At 39.0% G+C, this 23,497-nt stretch overlaps 1 protein-coding gene across 3 annotated transcripts; it reads right to left on the bottom strand.

Moving 5' to 3' along the window:
• Nucleotides 1-921: 921 nt before the first annotated feature.
• On the bottom strand, nucleotides 922-22,765 carry cd2 (CD2 molecule). Of its 3 annotated transcripts, XM_032506020.1 has the most exons (10): nucleotides 22,578-22,765; nucleotides 11,639-11,712; nucleotides 6,716-7,009; nucleotides 6,263-6,339; nucleotides 5,658-5,835; nucleotides 4,944-5,006; nucleotides 4,720-4,797; nucleotides 4,177-4,218; nucleotides 3,977-4,140; nucleotides 922-2,850 (listed from the first exon to the last, which is right to left on the bottom strand). In XM_032506020.1, the coding sequence occupies exons 2-10, from the start codon at nucleotides 11,709-11,711 to the stop codon at nucleotides 2,761-2,763; spliced, it is 1,059 nt and encodes a 352-aa protein (XP_032361911.1). In that variant the 5' UTR covers nucleotide 11,712; nucleotides 22,578-22,765; the 3' UTR covers nucleotides 922-2,760. The 3 variants fall into 3 exon arrangements, with proteins under 3 accessions (XP_032361911.1, XP_032361909.1, XP_032361910.1); XM_032506018.1 differs by having other exon boundaries at nucleotides 3,977-4,218; XM_032506019.1 differs by having other exon boundaries at nucleotides 3,977-4,218; nucleotides 5,658-5,832.
• Nucleotides 22,766-23,497: the final 732 nt, after the last annotated feature.

The raw sequence follows: 23,497 nt of genomic DNA, 5'->3' as shown, positions 1-23,497 counted from the left end.
GTTTCCAAAGTTTCTTCTCATGTAGAATTTAATGGAATTAAAGAAATCTGCATGCAGTGTTAAATGCAAGGTATAAAGGATTTGGTTAAGAAGTAATTTCTTACTCCAAAAAACAAATGTAGACGGAGGAACGGCAGCATATCGAGCATCGTTATCGCAAGTTAGGGTGATAATTCGATGCACTGCATGACAAGGAGCTAAACTGTGCTCTGCATATTTTAACATAGAATACATTCTAGGCTGGTTTGTTCTCTTGGCTGACGTGTTAGTGTTGAATTCCAAGATGATAAATATTTCTCAACATAAAAATTGTGTTCATTTTGTTTTCAGATTTCTTTAATAATTTCTCCTGTCTTGTTGTTCATACCTTTTTTTGGAGACTGGAGAACACATCATATAAAGAGGGAAAGAAAGGCGTCAACACAAGTACACAGCAAGCACAGTGTGGGTGTAAAGTAACAGCAGTGGAACACAATAAAGCCGAAAAGTTGTTAGAAGAAATTTTAAATAGAATATTTTCAATATTAACATTCATGAAATTAAAAGAGAGCGTTCAAAATGCAATGCGAACATGTTTCTGATGTCAAATGTCGTTCATTTCTCTGCTGGTGTCAGTACAGGTTCCCCCCCCCCCCCCCCACTACACACACCACACACACACACACACATACACACACACGATACTAATCTTACACTTGGCAGTAGCTCACATACAGCTAACACACTCAAAACCACAAACACATTTTCAGCAAAAAGTGCAGGATATGTGACTATACACACACACACACACACACACACACACACACACACACACACACACACACACACACACACACACACACACATAGATAGAAACAGCGAGCTGCAGAGGTGCAAATGACGCAGTATTTCCCCTGCTTATATGTTACTGGAAAAGTCACATCAGAATTTACACCATTTCATTAAAAACCTCATAGAATACAGTTTATATGACATTTTTACCTTAAAATCTAATACTTGGATGGATACAAAGTAATTTGCTGTTGGTTATATAGATACATAAAAAAAGCATGATCTGTAAAAATGAACTGTATGAAAACACGTTTATTCACATTATTACCATGATGCCGTTAAGCTGCCTGTGCTTTTTAAAGCCAACATTACAGGATGAGCAAGTTTGTAAAAAAAAAAAGAAGATGTTTCATGTAACATAGTTTGTCCTGTGAAGAAAATGGAACCTGTCTGTGTGTGATTTACAGTACACACGGACATTAAGACATTTTTTACACAAAATACAAAAATAGAAATTACAAAGAATTGCATACAAATGTACATAAAAAGTGTAGAAATAGAAAGTAAAATCATGGAGTAAAATAAAACAGTAACTGGAACAAAAGAACTGTTCATATGAAATGAGACACAAAATAAATAACTTCTTGTTTGCTTGAAGGAATAGTTTGACATTCAGGGAAATAGGATTGGTTTTTTCAGAGATCCGAAAATCGTCTTTTTCCGGAATCTTTTGGAATCTCATGATCTTCCGCGGCACATAGTTAATTTTGAGTCCCTTTCCAGGGTAAATACAGTCAGAGCGAAGTTAAGATTTCCTGATATTCATACAGCCTTCTGAGAAGATGCTTTTTATGTTATGTAACACAGTATTCAGAAGAGGACTTCTATGTTAACCCTTGTGTTGTCTTCCCGTTACCCATGAACTTGTCCTTCCAGGCCAAAATTGAAAATGAATTTTTCTTTTGTGCTTTTCCAAAGTTTTTGCCATTTTTTCTGATTTCTTTATCACTTTTTTCATGGTATAAAAAAACCTGAGCTGGTTGAACGATAGATTTCACACGTATTCTTGGAATTCACGGTCGACAAAGCTCATTTATATCCAATTATTCATACGTTTTTTGTTAAAAAGGCAGACATTGTGAATTATTTTGGATTAGAGGATGTTGAGTGGATCACAGATGGGTACATGTCAAAGTTGAGTCCGGATACTGTTTTGAAACCATTACAAAAAAAAAAGAATTCAAATGCTATAAGATTATTAAAACACCTCAAAAATTCAATGAAAGTAATCATTAATGTCACCTGAAAAATGTTGTAAGGAATCATCCATGTTATTTTTGGGCAATTTGGTAGAAGGAAATCCATATTTCCGATATAAAACACTGTGAAAGGGGTCAATTTGACCCAAGGACAACACAAGGGTTAAGAAACTAGAAAAGTACAACAATAACCCGTTTAAAGAGGACTCTAAATAATATTTTGAGATTGTGACTGTTATGTCTCATTATTTTTACAATAACGGCCTCTTTTATACATAATAGTTTCCCTAACAAGATTAATCAAGGTTACAGTTACCATTAGTTATCACATATAATAATAAATGTAATACTGAGAAAGTGGTATGATATCTTGAGGAAAAAAGACAATGTAAAAGTTGAAGTAAGATTATCGTATTATGATGACTCAAAAAAACAACAATGGTTTCCAAATTAGGCCAGGCCAAGTTTTTCCGTCATGTCATCATACGCTTCACCAAAACTAAGTTTGATCGTAGTTTTTCGCCACATCCTGATGACGTCGTCATGTTTAACGGCGAGCCACGGGGGAGTAAAGTGCCTCCCATCGGCTGTCTTACTGGCTGAGTTTGAACAAAAACATCAATAGAGAAGCGTGGGGGAGAGTAAGCTCACCGGGAACGAAACTGAAAGGAGAGGAAGAAGAAGAGAAGAGGAGCGATGAGGGTTCCTCAACTCCAACACTCACACGGTGTCACACTCTCGGTGTTTTGGCAGCTTTCTTCCTCGGCTGAGGAAGAGGAGGAGGCTGCTCGTCGTCGATTTGATCCACTGCTCTTGGGGCCTGAGGGGGAAGTGAAAAATGTGAGTCAGAGCCATTCAGTTCCATTTCATTCAGAGTATCTAATTATTTTCAGAGTTATCACAAGACACATTACACATAGAGTAGGTCTAGACCACGCTCTATCATTTAAAAAAGACCAGATCTTTTCCACGAGCAAGCATTTGGTGTTGAGGAAACGTTTTAGGCAAAAAACCTCAGACAGACCTTGACACTTTGCAGACACTGATACAGACACACAGATATGGAGAAATATGATTCATAATCATCATAGCAGTTGGAATGATGAACAGTGGCAGTTACAGTAACAATAGTCTACATTCTCAGGTCATGGGTGTCAGTTTGGATGGATATGTGCTAGGGACAGAGACGCATTGGGAAGTGTATTTCCGAGTACATTCATTTTTTTTTTTTTTCTCTTTCCAGCTGATCATGCTTTGAAAGATGCTGTAAATGGATAAAAATGTATACGAAAAAGTGATGATGTCCGACAAGTTTTGTGAAGAAGAAAGCCTTAAGTTGTGAACCGAGAAGCGTGTAACCAGCGCAGGATTTGGATTTGTTGTATCTGTTGCTCAAGAATTACTAGTTGCTTTCTTTATTTAATTTTTAACTAAATTGAACTCAAAGTTTTTAAAATAAGTGGTGGGTAAAAAAATGACTCATGATGAAATCTGATAGGAACACGTCCCCACCGCCCCCACCGAAATCGACGTCTACGGCTCAGGTGCTGAAGGAAATTCCGCCGGATGCATGTGTTTTCCATGTCCGTAAATTCATATTTCTGAGGACTATGGTTACCTGCTCCTCAGATCTCTGCAGGGTCAATCCAGGCAGCTGAGAGTTTTCTCTCGCACGACTATTTAGCAGCGGCTCTGTGCGGATCTTAGCACCGCCCATGACGATTCTGATTGGTTTAAAGAAATCCCATAAACCCAGAGCACGTTTTTCCTCCCATCCCCGAATGCTGTGTGAAGTAGCCAGACCCTCCTCCAGCGCGCTGTGGAGGAGGGTCTGGCAAAGCGAAACTATAGCAACAATAAAGATAGTGGAACTATGACTTGAAATAATAGTTGTAGCAGACGCCACGCTGATCTTCACATAGATCAGATCCTCTATCAGCTCCTACCTGTGGGGGTCGTCGGGAGCTGGGCTCAGGGGGGACTCGGGGGAGCTGGTGCTGCTCGCGGTGCTGTTTGGAGCGATGCTGGCGAGGACCGGTGTGGCCGGCCGGCTGCTGCTGGCTCCGGTGATGATGTGGTTCAGGAGGGTGATTATGTTGATGTTGTTGATGTTGATGTTGATGATGATGTGGATGATGATGCGGATGTTGTTGTTCATTGGTCCACTGCAAACGAAGCTCCCCCTCCTCTGATGATTGAGGAAATAAGCATAGTTCCTGATGTTTAACATGTATCTTTTGCACACGCATTCATTCTCCCTAGTGGGGGGTGGAGGGATTTAGGAGACCTTTGGCTGAGAAGATTTTGATATCCATTTTTTTGGTAAGTCCTGGATCTTTGCAATCCTACTTACAGCACCTTCAACTTTAAGTTCTTCACTTAAGAGCCATTTGTTGTATGCGTATATTTGAATATATACAGTATACACAGGGGCCTGTAGGAAGACATTTTCTACGGGCCCCTCCCCGCATCCTCAGCTATTCATTCTAGCATCTTTTTGGGCCCTCCTCACATGAGGACCCTGGGTCCTCAGTCTCATTTCCACCCCCAGTCTGACTCCCCCTGAGTATACATATTGTATTTAATAAACATTCTATCTTTACAAATAGCTTAAGTTAAGGTAATGATAAGTGCAAAGGTTGAGGCCATTTTTGAATTGTTATTATTATTAAATAACACCAACCCTTACCCTTCAGTAGCATTCGTTTTTTCCTTTTTGCGCGGACGCAGCAAATAATAACGACGATTACCAGCACCAGAACAATACCTGAGGAGGATGGATAATAACAATAATTTGGGTAAGTTATTTAATGTATTTCACCATGAGGAGAGATATACAAAGTCAAAAGATGCATTCATATACACTTTTAGATAAAAGATACTGCTAGACAGCACACAGGAGAGCACACATACCTCCTCCGGCGCCCACATAAATCCAGGTACTAATTCCTAATAGTTTTTCTGGGAAAATGGACTCTTAGGAAGGAAAGAGAAAGAGACACATTGAATAAGTATTACTTATGCATGTCATTTCTTTTTCACTGCTTAATTATGGGAGTAATTAAGCAGGAGTAATGGGAGTCATGGCAGTGGATATGACACACGCCTTTGGCATGGGAGACACAGGTTCAAATCCCACTATGATGCATCAGCCAATGTGCCCCTGAGCAGGACACTTAACCCCTAGTGTCTCCAGAGATGTGCAACCTCTGACATATATATAGCAATTGTAAGTTGCTTTGGATAAAAGCAACAGCTAAATGTAATTAAAACGGCTATTTTAGGTGGACTGACAATTTGTTTTCTTTTGTACCTTTATTTATTTAGGGAGGGTTCACCGAGAGAATTCACTTCTCTACAGGCTAAATCACATGCCAGAATTTGTTGATAGACATGAATATCCACCAAAAGTGTGCATCCCCAGAAGTCTATTTATTTCTCCTACAAATTCATTCCACTTAGGATTAAGGTGTTCCAATAAACTCCCTGCTTAGTACTGAGCGACTGTTATCAGTGCTGTCCATTCTAGTCCATGCATACCACATGTAATCAAACTGGGATTTCCATCACATGGGAGGTAGAAGTCACAGGGACATGTGGCTGTACTAACCACTGGATAATACTCACTGCGCTTATAGCACGGCTCCTGTGTAACAGCGTCACTGGTCTCAGAGCTGGCGGGGTTGAAAACTTTGCATCTGAAGGAATCTTTTTCCACCTGTTCGGCGTTTCGTTTCAGAGTCTTGGTATACTCTTTTAAGTCCTTGTCATTCTGAAGCCATGCAAATTTGAGATCCTTGGCGAGCTGGGTAAAGAGGTCGTTAATGGATGGGTTAGGGTGTGAACATGACAATATGTAGACCTTTAAGTGTAACAGAAAAGACATCTTTAAGGACTATTTAATTAGGGTTGGATTTAGTTGCCAGTACGCGACGGACAAGGGCTAACATAAGTGGTTGGTGAATATGAATATCCAGAAGAAATATTTGTTTTTTTGCAAAATGACAAAGGTTTCCTCGTTGACAAAAGCATTTCCGAGCATTGAAAGAGAGAGAGTGTATTCTATTACCCTGTCCTTTCTGATGATGGTTGTTAACAGCAGACAAAATGGGCGAAAATGAACTTAATAATAAAACCAGAAATTTGAAACTCAGACCGTAACCATATGTCCAGTAAGCGGGGGATAATACTCCACGTACAGTAAATAAAACATATTGTACTTTGGTTCTCACCTCAGCTTGTACTCCGCAGGTAAATGTGACATCTGCTGAGGAACAAACCTTGGTCACTTTGGGCTTCGGGGCAGGTCCTGTGGGGGGGGGGGCAGATTAGATTGGTTCAAGCATGATCTGAAGCGGGGCTCATTGGGAGTTGTAACAACACTAATTATCATTTCAATGACAAGAAAATAGGAAAACAGATGTAGTGATCTGAACTAATGTATCAAAACCGCATTTCTTTCTGATATGTGTTGATTATATTGCATGCCTAAAACAGCTTCTGATGCATCACAACACACATTACTAATATTTCATGTTCATATCATGTGAATGTGTGACCATATTCACCTGATATGGTAAAAGTGAAACGGTTTAGGTACTTTGTTTCTGGGAGGCACAGTATCATTAATTAATACACACTTGAATAAACAAAGGAAAATGTACTAACAGTTTGTTGTTACCTACCAAATATACATAAACGTATACTTTTCCGATTCTCTATTACATTTCCATCTTGATTAAACAGTTCCGGGGTGTATATCCCCTTGTGGCGATCATTCAGATTCGTCAGCTTCAGGGAACCATTTTCTGAAACGTCATCCTCCTTCCTTTTGAATAAAACTTTGCCTTGTCTTTGATCAAAGATAAAATTATCGTTGTGCTTCCATTTCAGTCGGTGAGACGGTTCCAGTTTCAAAGACAGAGGCACAATGAAGTCCTTTCCTTTTAGAGCATTGTAGTCGCAAGGATCCTGGGAGTCTTTGGAACAGAAAGAGAGGTGAAGAAACACAGAGAATCAGCCAATGCCATGTAGGCCAAACATTAGGATTCATCTTTCTTTCTAAATTCAATTTTAAAAACATGTCAAACACTGGTGGTTAATGATACATATTTACTGTGGGCTTGCAGTTTTTTTTTCCTGTTTTCAGATCAAACCACACTTTTTTTGGACTTGTAAGTAAGACCTCAGGGGAACCAACATGGTGACGAATGCCAGCCTGGTCTGTTACAGCCGGAGTGTGTGGTGTGGTGTCACCGCCAACCAACAGCGTCCCATTACCTTCGGGTTTTGGTCAGACAAACGTCCTTCTGCAGGCTGAGTAATATCACAAAAGTGACCACGAAATACTTTTTAAGTCCATGACGAGTAGACAGAATTAAAACGACATTAGCTTAATTGTATTTCCCCCACCCACTGTAGGGAAACCGATGGTGTAACTGAGCCATTAAGAAGACCAGCAAGTTCCAATTATTAAAAGCATAAAAACAATATCGAAAACACAAGCTGCCAGTGTGGATTGACCTTAACTGGGGGATAATTCAGTTCCATTTCAGCCACCTCACCTCCACATCTATGGCTTTAATAATTAAAATGTCTGCAAATGTTATGTATATACAAAGTATAAAGTTAACAGACTTAATAGACAAAATAAACAGAAATGGCTACATTCTGTCTGACTAGGAATGTGGCTACTTCAAAATAAAATGTTGGATTAACTTATGTCTAGTGCAAATGTGACAAATCATCTTAGATGGCCATTATTTGTGGTTTAGATTCATAGTTATTTATTGTTGTTTTTCAGTTGTGCATTTACAAAGTAGAACTGATTTCATTTTTCCCTTTTATCCCTTATCATTTTTAACCCGCTCATTCCCATCTCAGTTGTTACATAAAATCTGAAACTGACATGTGAAATGAAACTCTGCAGCCGTCCCGCAGATCATGTCACCTCGTCACAAAGGCTGATTGCACTGGAGATGGATGATGTGTGTATTATATCCTGTTGTCTCGCTTCAGACCACAGTCTGCTAAAAAGACATGCACACAGCAAAACACACTCCCGTATGTGTGTGTGTGTGTCTCTCAACGTCCAGCTTTCATTTCCAGGGGCTGCAGATGAAGAGCAGACTAGTGATTGTCTCCAATTGTGAAGCAAAACCTATTTTTTGTTACACTAAACATGTATTCTATATTAGTGGTTAATGTAAAAAGTAAATCAATAACATAGCAGTTTCTTTGCTAAAAAGAAGTGGTGTAGAAAAGATTTTTTTAATTAACAGAATTTATCTTTGACAGTTTTATTTTCTATGAAGGAAACCCACAGGAGATTGGTGGTTAGTGTCTGATGAGGTAGAACGTTAATATTTTCCTATATGATAGTAAAAAAAACAACATATTGGCAGTTTAGGGCCTTCTTTGGAACACACATTTGAGTCACTAGTCAAGGAAGTGTCTTCAAACGTCTTCATTTAAGTGAAAGAAAAATGTGAAGGTCAGTGGAGTACTGCTCTCACGGGTGCCAAAGTACACTTAGAAAAATAAAAATAAATAGTAAAAATACAAGGATATGTGTGATATTGTAATCCTTCCATGCTCCAATCATGGAAAGGCTTTTAATCTAAATGAAAATTGCGTTTTGTTTCGGATTGTCAGGGAGGAATGTGCTTTTAAATATGACTATACCAACATGTCTATGTACTAAGTCTAGTATGGATGTGTTATTTAATCTGCTATAGATAGATGGTATAGAAAGTAGAAGAAAGGGAAGAAAAGAAAAAAAAAGTGTAAATGTGTTTGTGTATGTATGCATCTGTGTCTATGATGTGTAAATAATAATGTGTAAATAACTGAAGTATAAGATTTACTAAAGGATAAAAGTAGAGAAAGGGGGTCGGACCTGATAAGTTGTTTATCAACTTCTTCCTACTCCTTTTGAACATGGACATTTTTTTGTTTTGTTTGAATGACTTTCAATTTTGGAAATACATGACCTCATTTATCTGTCATTTTAATTATATATGTACGCATGAATGCATGTATTATAAATCTTTTATTTTAATTTTTTTGTTTTGTTCAAATAAACTATTAAACTAACCAACTAAAATATAACTATCAGGATGATGATCCTGGGATGTGTTCCTGTGTCCCAGTGTATTGTTTGGTTGCATAATAAAAATGTGATCACAAATAAAAAAAATCATCAATATGATGACGATAATAATACCAGCTCACAATTCTAGTAGTTTAATCAAAAGTTAACTGGTTTCCGGAGCTCCGCACCCACCTGTACAAAAAACAGCTGTGGGAATCTTTAAAACACAATCCACTACTCTGATTGGCTGGGAGTATCCCTCTCTTTTTTTGTTAGACTACTCCTTACCTGAAGATTACATGTTTAAACCCCCACAAGCTAAAGTGGAAAGGTAAATAAAATTAAGAGGAAGTTCAATTATGTAAATCATGACATCTAAAAGTTGGAAAGATCTCTCTTAAAGACTCTTAAAGGTCACATTGACATTTTAAGCCTATTTTCAACTATTGCTAAATATATCACAAACAGTTTAAATGTCACGTAACTAACAGTAAACATCTGGGAGGAGATTCTGGGCATTTTTGAAAAAAACATTTAGTCCCACAACTATTATGGGCAGAATTTATAATCTGAAGACAGAGGTGATTAAGTCCTGATCACAAGAGAACGGTTTGGTTTCTTGAGATATCCCCATTATTTCTGGATAGTGACCCTAAACTAAGAAAAACCATTCGTCACCAATGTTCTAAACGAAGGCGGTTAGGCTTTTTTTGACCTTAAAGAACTTCCAGGAAGCAAGAGCAGTGCACGCGTGCAGGCTTTCTGCGACACCGCGTCTTCACACCTCCGAGGCAGCGGCAATGAAACTGACCAAACATCAAGTGTGACTTTAAAAAGAAATAATCAAACTGTTGATCTGAAACAGCTAAAAGTGCTGAATGACATGCTCAGGTAAGAATCTATCAGATGCATTTTCTTTAAGAATATGCCATGATTGAAGATAAGCAATGGCTAAAGTTGAATAAGTTTTTAAAAAAAACATAAAAAACTATTTTCTAATTTTATTGTTTGGATCAGCAGCTCCTAATGTGACTCTTTGAAACAAATGTATTGCATATTTGAGCAGTATTTACATTATATAGGTGAGCCTACACAAAACGGATAAAAAAAGTGATGAGTGACAATTAAAGGATTCATGATAATCAACCTATGTAGTCGATTTTGTTGAGGTGAATTTGTTGCAAGGTACAATTCCAGTGAAATGTATATGTACAGCAAAAAAAACTCCCATTCAGTGAAGTAATTATCTTTGTTTTGGATCACGTCATGGTCCAAAACGTGGGTGTTATTTGCAGCATTTATGCCATTTTATACGCATGTATCCTTTCTTATTTTTTCAGTTGCTTTTTGCCGTTTGTGTAGGTCAGCCGTGCTGAAGCGACTGTGCTCTGCTTCCTGTTCGTCCTCTGTAACCTCATTTCAGACCGACGTTACCACATCAGCAGCGTGATGCAGTCGACGCCGCTCGACGCTTCCCTTCGTCTAACAATGATATATTTCTGGCAAAGGTTTCAACTCGCATTCCCCCGCGATCACACACTTTTGCCTTTTCGACAAAAGTCACAGCTAACGGGATGGAAACTGATTTTTTTCTTCTTTTTTTTTTTAAATAAAACGACATACACTTATGCTCACACACACATATAACACCCTTACGGATGGAAGCCGATCCTTTCATATTAAAGAACTTGTTTCATGTCATTTCTCTGCAGCAGCACTCGCAGCGGGAATTGAACCCCCAACCTTGCCCGTGTCAGTGAGTTGGAGCTACTTTAGCAACTTGAATGTTTTGTCAGTTCCTCTTTTGTGCCACAGTAATTCATAATTCATAATTTCCGGATTTAGAAAACTGCATTTCATTTGGATCTAGTCTATTTAGTTTTCGAGAATTTCTGTGAAAACCATAGTCAAATTTAAAGGACCTGTTAGTGTTTTTTTGCATGTTTTGGCCCACTTATCTTACATTAATACCAAGGCAAACCATAGCTTGTTACATTTCTAACTGTTTTTCTACTCTTTTTTTTTTTTTTTAAACTGTTTAGTTATTTGTTTAGCTGGGTATGTAGCAAATGCACTTTTATTAAGATTAAAATGCAATGATTAAAACAAATAACGGCTGCAATGTAAATGTTAAAACAAGTTAGAACATATAACACAGTACAGCATGCATAGGAAAATGATTGGCATAAATACGTGATTTGTACAGAACAAATATCCAGGGCTGAAACATATCAAAGACCTTTTTTTCTACTCTGCAATATTATAGCAGAGAAAAGAAGTGAAACATTTGAGAAGCACTTAGTATTCTTAGCATTCAGTTGGCCCAGAGGAAAGGAGTTTTGCTTTTTTTTTTTTTTAAATCATATGAAAATAAATGTTAAAAGGAAGTAGGTCAGAAGTGTGATGCTGAAGGAAAATACATTCTGGTTTAATTGTCGAGTCCAATTGAAATCCTTAAAATTCTGAAATGACAACACCCTAACGAGGACTGTAACGGTTTGATTGGGTACGGTACCTGTGCGGGAGATGGCGAAGCAGCAGAGCAGGAGCAGAGAGGTGGTGGAGGCAGCAGCCATCTTCATCAACATCCTCATCATGTGAAAAAGACAGACGAACAGGCACTTTCCATTATCAAGGTTATTTCCTGTCAGAGCAGTTAGATCACCTCCTTTGTGTGTGTGTGTGTGTGTGTGTGTGTGTGTGTGTTTTTATGGTTTCTCAAGGAAGTGATCCAAGGGGCCCTATATATACTTTCAAAGCAAGCATTTCTAATGTCATTTTTACAGCGAACAAAGAAAAGTGCATTTCTTATTCTGCTTTAACAGCTTCAGTAACAAACAAAAAAATCGAACCGTGACCTCTAGTTAAAGATTTTAAAACAGCCAACACTTACATTTCTATGTGACTGGTGTATTACTGACTTTAAAAGCATAAATTGACATCAGTTGGAAACCACTTCCTCTTGTATTGTGTCTGTTTTTGGCCAGACTAACAACTGACATTGTGAACTGAAGTCATTTGTTTCCTAACCATTTTCCGTCTTCAGCAGATCTTCATGCCGTTTCATCTACATCTTTACATGCTACATAAATAACAATTTTTGTTGTTACAATTGAGAACAGGGGACCGTTTATCTAGTTAGGAGCGTCTAAAATAAGTAAAATGTGCCAATTTATTTTTCCCAGGCTGTAAAATGACACTAAATGAGGAAGGAAATGGACTGTTTTTGATGTGAGCTTAATCTAATTCGGGAAATAATAATAATAATGTATACTTTATTAATCCCACAAGGTTTTTCCTTTCATTTGCTTCCTAAGGTTTTCTCCCTAAGGATTTGCATTTTTTTGAATTTTGAATTGTCATTTCTGAAGGTTTTAGATATTCTTTTTGAAGAAAAGTTAGTTTTGCCAATAGGAATCTGTCTGTGACTGCAATCTGACAAACAAGGTCGCGGAATTTTATTTTCAGAAGAACAATTATGCTATGTTTATTTTGCTTGAAAAATTATTATGACAACATCCTAAATGTTACAGACAACAGCATCCCCGAGGTGAGTTGTCATTGCACTGCCACACGTTTACAATGTGGTAATTTACTAGGGCAGCAGCTGCAAACTCAAACCACTAATAAATGTTTCACTCCAACTACAATGGTAGCAGATATACATATGATGTATGTATGATGTATGTATAATGTATATCAGCTAAATATAATAGGTGTTAGATAGGTGGTAAATCCCTCGTTTTGTTCTGAATTGCTGTCACAACAGGGGAAATGTGTCAAACCATATGTCGCTTGAGTTGTGGTTTCTCTTCACAAAAAAACCCATCTCTGAGCTGAAAGTTATTTTTATAATATATGTAATGTGTACTTTATTAATCCTGCAAGGGAATGTTTTCCCTCTGTTGTTAATACACACAGGACTAAACTACACACACGCTCAGTACCTATACATCCACTAACGGAGAGATGACAGAGTGTGGGGGGGGGGGGGGGGGGGGGTGACCATTGAAATGTGCCCTGAGCAGTTGTGGATTTAGTGCCTTGCCCCATATGGGGACTTGAACCAGCAACCCTCCAGTCCCCAACCCAACTCCATACTGACTGAGCTACTGCCATCTCCCAATTTGAAATGTAATCATAGCTTTTGGATGATTTTGGGAAACGATAACTCATATGACAAAGCTCTAACACTGAAAAAAATAGAAAATAAGTAGCAACAGGGATCATTTAGCTGGAGCAGAAGATCATTGAAAGCCCATTTTCTCTCACGAAGCGGTTTAAAACCGCACCTCACATCATCACATGTACAAATACACAACATATAACAGAATATGTAATCTGCTAAACATCTGGGCATCAACAAACCTTACAAAAAAAGGAGGAATTAGTGCATTTGTTGGGGACTATTTTCAGCTGCGGATGAATACACATTTAGTGTTTTAATGAGTACTGACAGTATCAGGACGGTGTTATGTTGGAACAATACAACAATTATGGGTGATTGAAGGGTTTCTAATAGTTTTTGGACAACGACAGAGTTCTATAGCCCAGAGGAAGAGTAATGAGACATACAGGCTTTGGACACACACACACACACACACACACACCACACACCACACACACCACACACACACACACACACACACACACACACACACCACACACACACACACACACACACACACACACACACACTACCTGTTAGTAGGATCAATTCATTGTTGGTTTCAAGTCTAATCACCAGATTTTTCCTTTACACATAATGTGTTTCTTTGCTGAAAAGCAATCACTCCAATTATCATACTGTACTGTACATAAGAATAGATGTGCTGAATACTTCATGTATTATCATAAGCTGTTCTAAACATTGCCTTGTTCGGAAGGTTAAGTCTATTACATTTTTAAATTCAATATTAATTATATTTAAAAGGATGCAAGAAAAGCCCCTTTTAGTGGACTCTGAAATTTTTCCACTACATTTGCTAAATAAAATGTATACTTTTAAGGCGTGGGGTATATTTCTTACCCGATACCTACAAATGTTGATATTGCGACGATATTGTAGGGTTGACTATTGGTGCTTTCACTAAATATTTACACAGTGAGATTTTTGATAAATCAGTAATGTGGATACTAGAGAGGACAGAGTGGGGAAGGTTTTGAAGAGACACTAGCTGTAGAGCTGTGAATAGCGTGTGATAAAAAGACTATTAACTGGGCAAGAGATACCACTTCTCTTTTATGGTGTAACACTGTGGCTTCAGTACACAGGAGAAGCAGGCACTTTTTCACCCAGACCAAATGTGTGAGTCCTGTGACATATCAGGTTTTTTAAAATTATGTTTCACATCCTTTTTGTGAAGCTTTATCCTTATTTTTGGTTTCACAGTAAATGTTGCATGCTTGAACTTGTTTCTGTTTGTGATTTTATCTCATCGAGTCTCAGAGGATGGTGAAATGAAATGACTTTTGAAATGACTTTTTTGTTAAATCCATTTTAAGTAGAGCTCTAGTTGTGGGTACTTCATTAGCTCAATTATTTACCACATTAAAATGCATTTATGTGATGTGCATTAAGCACAGTGGTGGAAGAAGTATTCAGATCCTTTACTTAAGTACTAATACCCCATTGTAAAAGTAAAAGTCCTGCACTGAAAATGTTACTTAAGTAAAAGTATGTAAGTATCATCAGGAAAATGTACTCAAAATACTCATATTTTAGAAACTGGAGGAGAAAAAAAGCGTCAACAAGCTTCAAAAGCATCAACAAAGCTTCAAAGGTATCATAAAAGTGTCAAATACTAATTCTGTGTTTCATTGTGTAATCATTTCAGATGGACTCGTAGGCCTTAAACTGTCTTGTAGTTTAGTTCATACTAAAACATTGTATTTTAGAAACTACATGTGTCTTTGTGTATTTGTAAAGTTACTAAAGCTGTCCGATAAACGCAGTGGAAAAAAAAAGGCACAAAATTTTTCTCTGAAATATGTATGTAGCGGAGTAGAAATGAAAAGAAAAGACTCAAGTAAAATAAGTAGTTCAAATGTGTACTTAAGTAACAGCACTTGAGCAAAAGTACTTTGTTGCATTCCACCACTGATTAAGCATGGACAACTCAATGCTCACATCCACACACCCACACAGAGGATGGTGTCACTAACAAGCTCACACTTGCTCTGCTATTTAAAGGACCCGCCTTGAAACAGGGGTTTCCAAAGTAATACATGTTAACTTTATTATCACCTATTCTTGAATGACGTTAGCAGCAAAAAGTACCAGTGATACTCTTAACTGCAGTTGCCCACAGGGTGGCACCGTTATACTACATGTGCATGTAGTTCAAAATGATACCGCAAACACCAGCCACTCAATGCAATGTTGCATGTAATGCATGTTTAAAGGCTGAGCTGCATGCTATCCTCAATGAGTAATCTGTATTTTTTCTTTGTTTGGCACTATGGGGGATTTCTATTCCTCTATATTTAGGGTCAGATTAAAATGCATTAATGTGATGGGCATTAAGTATTCACATCCTTTACTTACATAAAAGTACTAATACCCCACTGTGAAATACTCTATAGTAAAAGTGAGTAAGTAAGTATTGTATTGTGTTATCCTATTTATGGCCTGTCAGGGTTCTCCCAGTCCTGTGTTTTGCACTATGAGTTTTTTTTGTGATTGTTGAAGGCAAAAATCAGCAATATTTATCAAAAATAAATGTTCTTTCAGATAGGCTAATAGTTTGATTTGCATTGAGAGATGATTTTATGGAAAATATCCCATGCCTATGCATGGTGAAGGGTATGTGATGATGGGGGGGGGGGGGGGGGGGGGGGGGGTCTATTTTAATTCCAAAGGCCAAGGGAACTTTATCAGGATGCATATTATCCTGATCCATGAAATAACTGGCCTTTTATAATAAAAATCTGCCTGCCTCAATGGGAATTTAACATAGTGGTGTGTATACTTATGCCCCCTGTATTTTAAGGAAGAACATTTATTTATTTTTAATACATTATTCATTCACAAAGAAAATTGGTGTTATTAAAGGTTGGATTTTACCTCATTTTTTAATTAAGGCATTGAGATAAATTTCCAACACATTTCCATTTTTTATTCCTCTTTTTAGTCAACTTAAGCATGGGCATGTAAACTCATGAGCACAACTGTATCAACTTGGGAGGCCGGGATGTAAAACTTTTAAAATGTGATTTGTGGCATCTGTACTTCATATAACAGCATGTAAAAAGGTAGCTCAGAGTCCAGGTCAGATGTTCTGATGGAGTGAGTTCACTCTGTAGCAGCGAGACAGGCTGACTGTCTGTGTCCCCCATGAGGGACACAGATGACCCTCTTCTGTTAAATAGGCCTTTATAAATAGAGCAGTTATTTTTCCACTGCTCTGATCCAACTTGTTCATACATCAGACTCTAGATACCTCCGCGTCCAATCACAATCCTCCATGTTAACCTCAACAACCAATCGCAGCTACTCAGATGGCTTCCTCATCATGTCAGAATGCTCTAAATAACCGAAGCCAATCAGATATTTCAACTAGACTGCGTCAAACCAAATGTTTCTCACTCTTGTAGAGTTACCGCCCTTTAACTAGGTAACGTTCAAACTCTTGCTCAACGGCCCTTCAGACGGAGGCCCTACAACTCCTTAGGCTTGTTTTGATTTCCAAGGACAGATCATGTGACTCATTTAAGAAACATGTCCAAAAAAAGAATCATAACCAGTCTCCAGCTTGTCACTTTGTTCAAAATATACATAAAAAAAAAACAAGCCTTGCTGTAGAATTTTTGCCCAACTTGCCCAAGTTGATATTGACCCATGACCTCAGTAGAGAATAAATCCTGGCCATATTTTGATGAGCCTAACTGTTAATAAATAAATAAATACCTAGCTATGAGGAGATAACTAGCAATAGTTGGGAAGGGACACAGATTCATGTCTGCTCTTTACCACCTGTCTATCTTGTAAAGGCAAAGACTGACAAAAAAAAACAAAAAACTCTATCACTAATAATTGAATCACACACCAAATGTCAAATCCACTTTTTAACCAAATCTTTAAAAGTGCTCAAAAGTAAACTGAGATAGCTTCTATCTTGGAATGTATGTGTGGTAGAGCCAGACCTTACTCCGCCGCGCTGTGGAGACAAGTCTGGAGACCACAGGACCCCCAACGGGGAACAGTTCAGCACAGCCTGTTGTACTCTCGAAACCGCCTGTGGGATTCTTTTAATAGACTCGATGTGATGACACGATATTGATGACACAATGGAAAGAATGTCCACTGTGCTTTAATAACAGCCAGTGCTAACAACATTTAGTTATGCATTTAGTAGCCGGCTCTCTCTCTACAATGTGTCTACTGTAATCCTCTCTAAATATCAGCAGCAACTACTGTTCTCAGACACTCTGTAATATTCAAACGCTAACAGCTGCTACTAGGAGTTTTAAAGTATTTTGTATAAAACCAAAATTGATCCATACAGCAGTTGTAGCTCTGATCTCACACTAGATAGGTCCCAGTTGATAAGGGTTTCTATTTTCGGAGGAATTACAAGTGTGTCCAAAAAACTCCAGTGCACTCCGAGGCATTCCGAAAGTGAGCAATTGTTGCCGGGTATCTCTGGGGAACGCCACCATTTGGAGACATTATCTTGGAGACGTGACAGGGGACAATGGACGATCAGGTGCTGCGGATTTGCAAAGTTTTATTTCGGGAGGCCCGGCTGCATTTGTTTTATGTGGGTTTTATAAAAGAAGTATGATACATGTCTGGATTAGTGTTACAGCAGTAGTCTGCTGTTGCTTTCGCCTGTTGCGGTGTATGAGTAGAATGGGTTAGAAGTCATATGAGCCATTTGGGATTCAACATCAGGTGTTGGGTTTGAAATGACCAAAGGAGCATGCCAACTATTGTGTTTGTTGGATTTCACATTTAGTAGTCGGGGTGTGTTTGATTTATTTTAGATGGACGGATGAGGTGTGCTGGCTCTGTGGATGATTTCAGGAGATGGATGCCTTAGATCGGGGGTGCTGCATTACCTTATATTGGGAGCACTGGCAGCTGGGACAGAACTGAGGACTTTTGAACCTTGAGGAGGAATCTTTCTGAGCGGTTCAGAGCAGCGTCCCTGCAGCTGGGATGGATTCCCTGGGCTGGATGCAAAGAGTTATGGGATAAAATCGGCATATCTCCAGGATGTAGAGAACGACTTCTCCAACCACCAGGCTAGCTTGCTCTCTCTGAAAAAGCCTCTATTAGGGCTTCGTATGAAATATGAAATGCTTCAAAGAGCTATATGCCAAACATATCTTAAATCACCCAGAACTCCACCTTCCGGGACTTTTGGCCGCAAAACAAACACAGGGTCTGCAGGTTTTAAAGGCACCTTGCACATGTACTTTAATGCGTGGTATTGGTGTAGATGGCTTTTTAACTAACAATTGCCAATCAATAACTTGTTATCCAAGAGTTCAAACTTGGTTGAAAGTTGGATATGACAATGTGTTTATTTTAATTAAAAGGAACAAAACTATCCAAACTGAATGATGGTTCCTCTTGTAGTCTTACCACGCCTTCACCATGCACCTAACCACTGTGAAAAAAACTGTGACACAGCTGAACCAATTAGGGCACATTTATATCAACTCCCCCCCCCCCCCCCCCCCCCACTCACCCACTGGTTGCCAATGAAATGGCTCCAACACTCCGCACAAACAACATCAAACCCCCCTTTATCGCAACAAAAACAACTAAAATGACTATGAATGTCATTTCTAGGAACAACCCAGTGAGATTCCATATTTACACGGTAATGAATAAGATGCTTGCTCGAGCTATTGTGGTTCCACAGAGAAACTCTACACTAACCACAGACACCTAAAGAACCGTCGCTGCTCTGTGTGTCAGTCCTTGATCAGTCGACCTCACATGCCCCCCCCCCCCCCCCCCCCCCGTCTGTGAACACTGTCAGTCAACCTCTTCATGTTAAAACCTGTCATGTCTCTCATGTCGTATGTTGTACTGCTGCCGTGGAGCCTCCTGGTCCCTACTGTAATTTATATAATCAACTTAAAGTGTAAGACTGAAAATATGATGTATCCCCTCACACACACACACATGCCTCTCACACTTCCAGCTGATTGAACTGTAGGCATGTCTTAATTAACTCATAGTCTTAGATGACTCATTTCAAGAAATCATCAGATGAAGGTGTATGTGGTCTGTATCACAGTATTCTTCTAATCACATTATGTTCAGTGCATTATTGTGCATGCTGATGCAGCCATCCATGTGAGTTTTGTTTTTGTAACCCTGCTCTGTGATGGATTAATTATCAATTTGATTGAAGATATTTGACCTGAGCTTCTGAGGAATTATATCATTTTGAGCTTTTAAGAGCTATGCTGTATATCAAACAGTACTTTCGGCACTACTTGCAAGAGCAACATTTGACATATTTACCCCCGATACTTGGAAATGCTCTACATTGTCTTTAACGTTTCATTAAAACCAGCCCTACGCTGAACCTTTAACCCACCTGAGTTTCCAAATTAGATTTTTCAGAATGTTTTTTATTGTGAAATTCTATTTGCAAAAACTTTAATGTCATCAGAGTGAGTTTCAGAGGAGAATTGTTATGTCCCGGGTTGGTACTGTGCTTCAAAAGTCCATTTCAGATAAACCCTGCTCTTAGACACAGGCCTCTGGGGGAAAGCTGGTCGTAGCCTTCTCCACATAGCTGGCTATATCTGGAGAACAGAGGGAGGGAGAGAGAAAGGGGAACGAGAGAATGTGTGTGAAGCTGCCAACAGCAGCAGTAAGCCCTCCAGAGTAAACACAGCTGATGGGGTAAACCCTCCCTCCATCCATCCATCCATCCATCCATCCATCCATCCATCCATCCCTCCCTCCCTCCCTCCCTCCCTCCCTCCCTCCCTCCCTCCCTCCATCCATCCATCCATCCCTCCCTCCATCCATCCATCCATCCATCCATCCCTCCCTCCAACCCTCCATCCATCCATCCATCCATGCATCATCCATCTTCATCCCTAAAATGCCCTTTCTCTCCGTCTCTCATCATCATCATCCTTATCTTTACTCTACCTCTTTTTAAAGTGTTACAACTTACATTTTGAAGGAATTTTCAAAAGCATAATGAATGCCAGTGTTAATAGTTGTATTAATATCTTATTTCAGTTACAGCTTCGTGCAGGATGAAAAGAGACGAGGGTAGCTTAGGACAGGGCCTTTGTAAGTGAATCCACACTTCCTTCTGTAAAGTCCCAGCTGACATGTAGTACACACATCCCATTTACGATATACTGTGGAGCTATGTGTAGCCTGGTGTCTGTGACAGAGTAAGCATTGTTGACTGTACTTCCTGTCCTGCATACTTTGTGTGTACTCTGAGGAATAAGACCACATTCAGACTTTAAGACACACTCAGACAGGGCCAAATATCAAATGATATCAACATCGATATATGAGACTAAGTGTTTTTTTTTCCCATCATTTGAAGGCTGCATTACAGTAAAGTGATCTAACCTTCTGAACTTATCAGACTTACTAGCTGTTTTATTATTTGCCTTTAGCCCTCATGTTGTCCTTAGGTCAAATTTGTTTTTTTGTCACAAAAAATGGGCTGTCAAAATAAGCACTAAAAATGTCAAGGTTAAACATGTCACAAAAGCTTTGGAAAAAACATTTAAAAAAGCATCCACAACATTGAAAAAGTGAGAGAAATGTCGGAAAAAGTGATAATAAAGTTGAATAAAAGTGACAAACGTTTTTTTTCTTCATAATTGACGGGAATTAGTGGTGATTATTTCTCAAAACTCTCATTGCGTTAATATTTTGGAAAAGCACCGATTGTCAGTGTTGCAGCAATATCGACATTGATGTAGTGGGTCAAAAATATCATGATATTTGATTTGTTTGTTTTACATATCGCCCAGCCCTAGTTCAGTGACTAAAAATCAATCAAGCAATCAATCAAGCAATCAGCTCACAGTCTGCACCGGTGGAGGGAATAAGGGGACTCATTGGAGGAGGGCCCAAAAAGATGCTAGAATGAATAGCTGTGGATGCGGGGAGGGGCCCGTAGAAAATGCACACGGGCTAGCAGGAAGTCCCAGTCAGGGTTCCCTTCCTCCACGCTTGCCTCGGCGCCCCCTCTGATGAAGAGATGGAGATGGACGCAGAGATGGTCTTTCTTGTCCCCGCAGTTGGGATCGTAGCAATAGGTCGTAGCTGACAGCCATCTTCACGTTGTCCTCTGTGCTTACTCTGATGTTTAAATTTTAAAAAAGATTCAGAAGGAGACTGGCGGGTTGATTTTCCTAGGAGCGACTCATAGGCATGAGATGGTCGCAGAGATGGTCTTGCTAGCCGGAACTCGTTTTCTACATCTTTTCCTCCGTGTTTCCTCTGATGTTTACATTTAAAAACTTGAGACAGCTGGCTAGCTAGCCCGGGCTAGCAGAGTCGGCAGGAGACCGGTAAGTTGATTTTCTGATTCTGATGAGCAACTCATAGCCACATGAAGCATAACCACTGTTGCACTGCCTTCAAACTCATACTGTAGATTTGTTACATGCATTAACATGAGTTCCCCCAGCCTGCCTATGGCCCCCCAGTGGCTAGAAATGGAGATAGGTCTAAACCCAGCCCTGGGTATCCTGCTCAGCCTTTGAGAAAATGAAAGCTCAGCTGGGCCGATCTGGAATCTTGCCCCTTATGACCTCATTAGGGGCAAGATATAATCAGCATCAAGGCTGAATTTTGGGAAAGAGTCTTCAGATCCAGTATTAGGGGACCACTAAGGTCTATATAAAAGAGTCTTCAGACACAGTATTAGGGGACCACTAAGGTCTATATAAAAGAGACTTCAGACACAGTATTAGGGGACCACTAAGGTCTATATTAAAGAGACTTCAGATACAGCATTAGGGGAACACTAAGGTCTATATAAAAGCATCCAAAGAGCACCATGTCATGGGACCTTTAAGTTTTCTTAATTCAAATGGCCTTGTTTTGCTCCTACATGAAGCAACACACCCTCACAAAGCTTACATAAGGGCTGTTTTCCATCCAAATACCCGATTAGAATGTACATCCACAACAGGACAGATCCGGGCCAAATCCTTCCCTGTAAATACTGGAATATCTTCCTTTGAGTACACTTGATATTGCCCAGTGTAAACATACCTAAAGATGGCCACATTAAGGGAGGTAACTCCATTGTTATTCTTGAGATTAGAGCAGAAAAAGCAGCACTGGCGACAAGATCTGTGGTTTCTCTTTTGGCCTGCTGGAGGACTCCAGAAAACTCCTCTGGTGTCTGAGAACATCCGTTACAAGTTTCATGAGAATGTGGCCAATTGAGTCAAAAAATGTTTTTGTGGTTTTCATGTATGTGTTCTGTACTTACCTCCTGGGCCAGCAGAGAAGAAATCTGCTTCTCTCCTAAGCAGCAGAGGCTTTGTCTGTTTTCTCTGGCCTGGTCGTTATTTCCTGCGTCAGTCCAGTTGTTTTTCTCATTCTGCACCTTCCTCTCTTTGTCGTCTGAGGTCAGAGCAGTCTCACATTTCACCATGTAAGGCTGCAGAGCTTTAGTGCTCCTGGGACAAAAAAAAAAGAAAAGAAAAGAGATAACTATTTTTTTATGGAACTTTGTATATATATATATATATATATATATATATATATATATATATATATATATATATATATCTCATTCTTTCTCAGCTAGAAATAAAAGCAATGTGTTTGTGAAGATGGAGAAAAGAAGATATACAGCACATGTACAATTCTCACACAGAACAGTGTGTTGCCAGTACAATTCTTCATACTACATACTGTACATCATACTGTACACAGATTATCGTTAACCCCGGGATCATAAATCATAAAAGGCAAATGTGATCCCTTTTTATAAGTTTGAAAAGAACATGGTGAAAGATTCTATTTTTTCTTTTATGGTGTATTGTTTCCATGCTAGTGGCTCTGTAAGATGTAAATGCTAACATCAGCATGCTAACATGCCCACAGCCCGACAACGATTAGCATTCATAGAGCCAGGCGGCTAGCGTGGCTAAAAAGCAAACACAGAAACCTAAAATCTTCCTCCCTTTGGAGACCTTTCAAATAGTCTGAGTACTTCTTGATACTGCACTGCATGTCTTGTGTCATGACATCAATGTTTAGTATTAAAAACACCTTTAATCCTCTAGAAAAGTACCCATTTTCTTCGTTATAAAGGCCACTGTTCTAGGTAAAAACACAAACTTTTAGACTGTAACCATACTAAGACTTTAAAAAGATGTCCTCAGCTCGCTGCTTGCTCTATAA

The sequence above is a fragment of the Etheostoma spectabile genome, chromosome 24 (genome assembly GCF_008692095.1).
Source record: "Etheostoma spectabile isolate EspeVRDwgs_2016 chromosome 24, UIUC_Espe_1.0, whole genome shotgun sequence".
Lineage (NCBI taxonomy): Eukaryota > Metazoa > Chordata > Actinopteri > Perciformes > Percidae > Etheostoma > Etheostoma spectabile.
This window is presented reverse-complemented; position numbering and strand designations above follow the sequence as displayed.

Bases quoted from the DNA above. Each gene is read 5' to 3' on its own strand.
- cd2 (XM_032506018.1), bottom strand. From the start codon at position 11,711: ATGTTGATGAAGATGGCTGCTGCCTCCACCACCTCTCTGCTCCTGCTC. The intron at 7,010-11,638 runs GTACCGTACCCA...TCTGTTCCAAAG, and splicing joins CTTCGCCATCTCCCGCACAG to ACTCCCAGGATCCTTGCGAC. The intron at 4,798-4,943 runs GTATGTGTGCTC...CATCCTCCTCAG, and splicing joins TTATGTGGGCGCCGGAGGAG to GTATTGTTCTGGTGCTGGTA.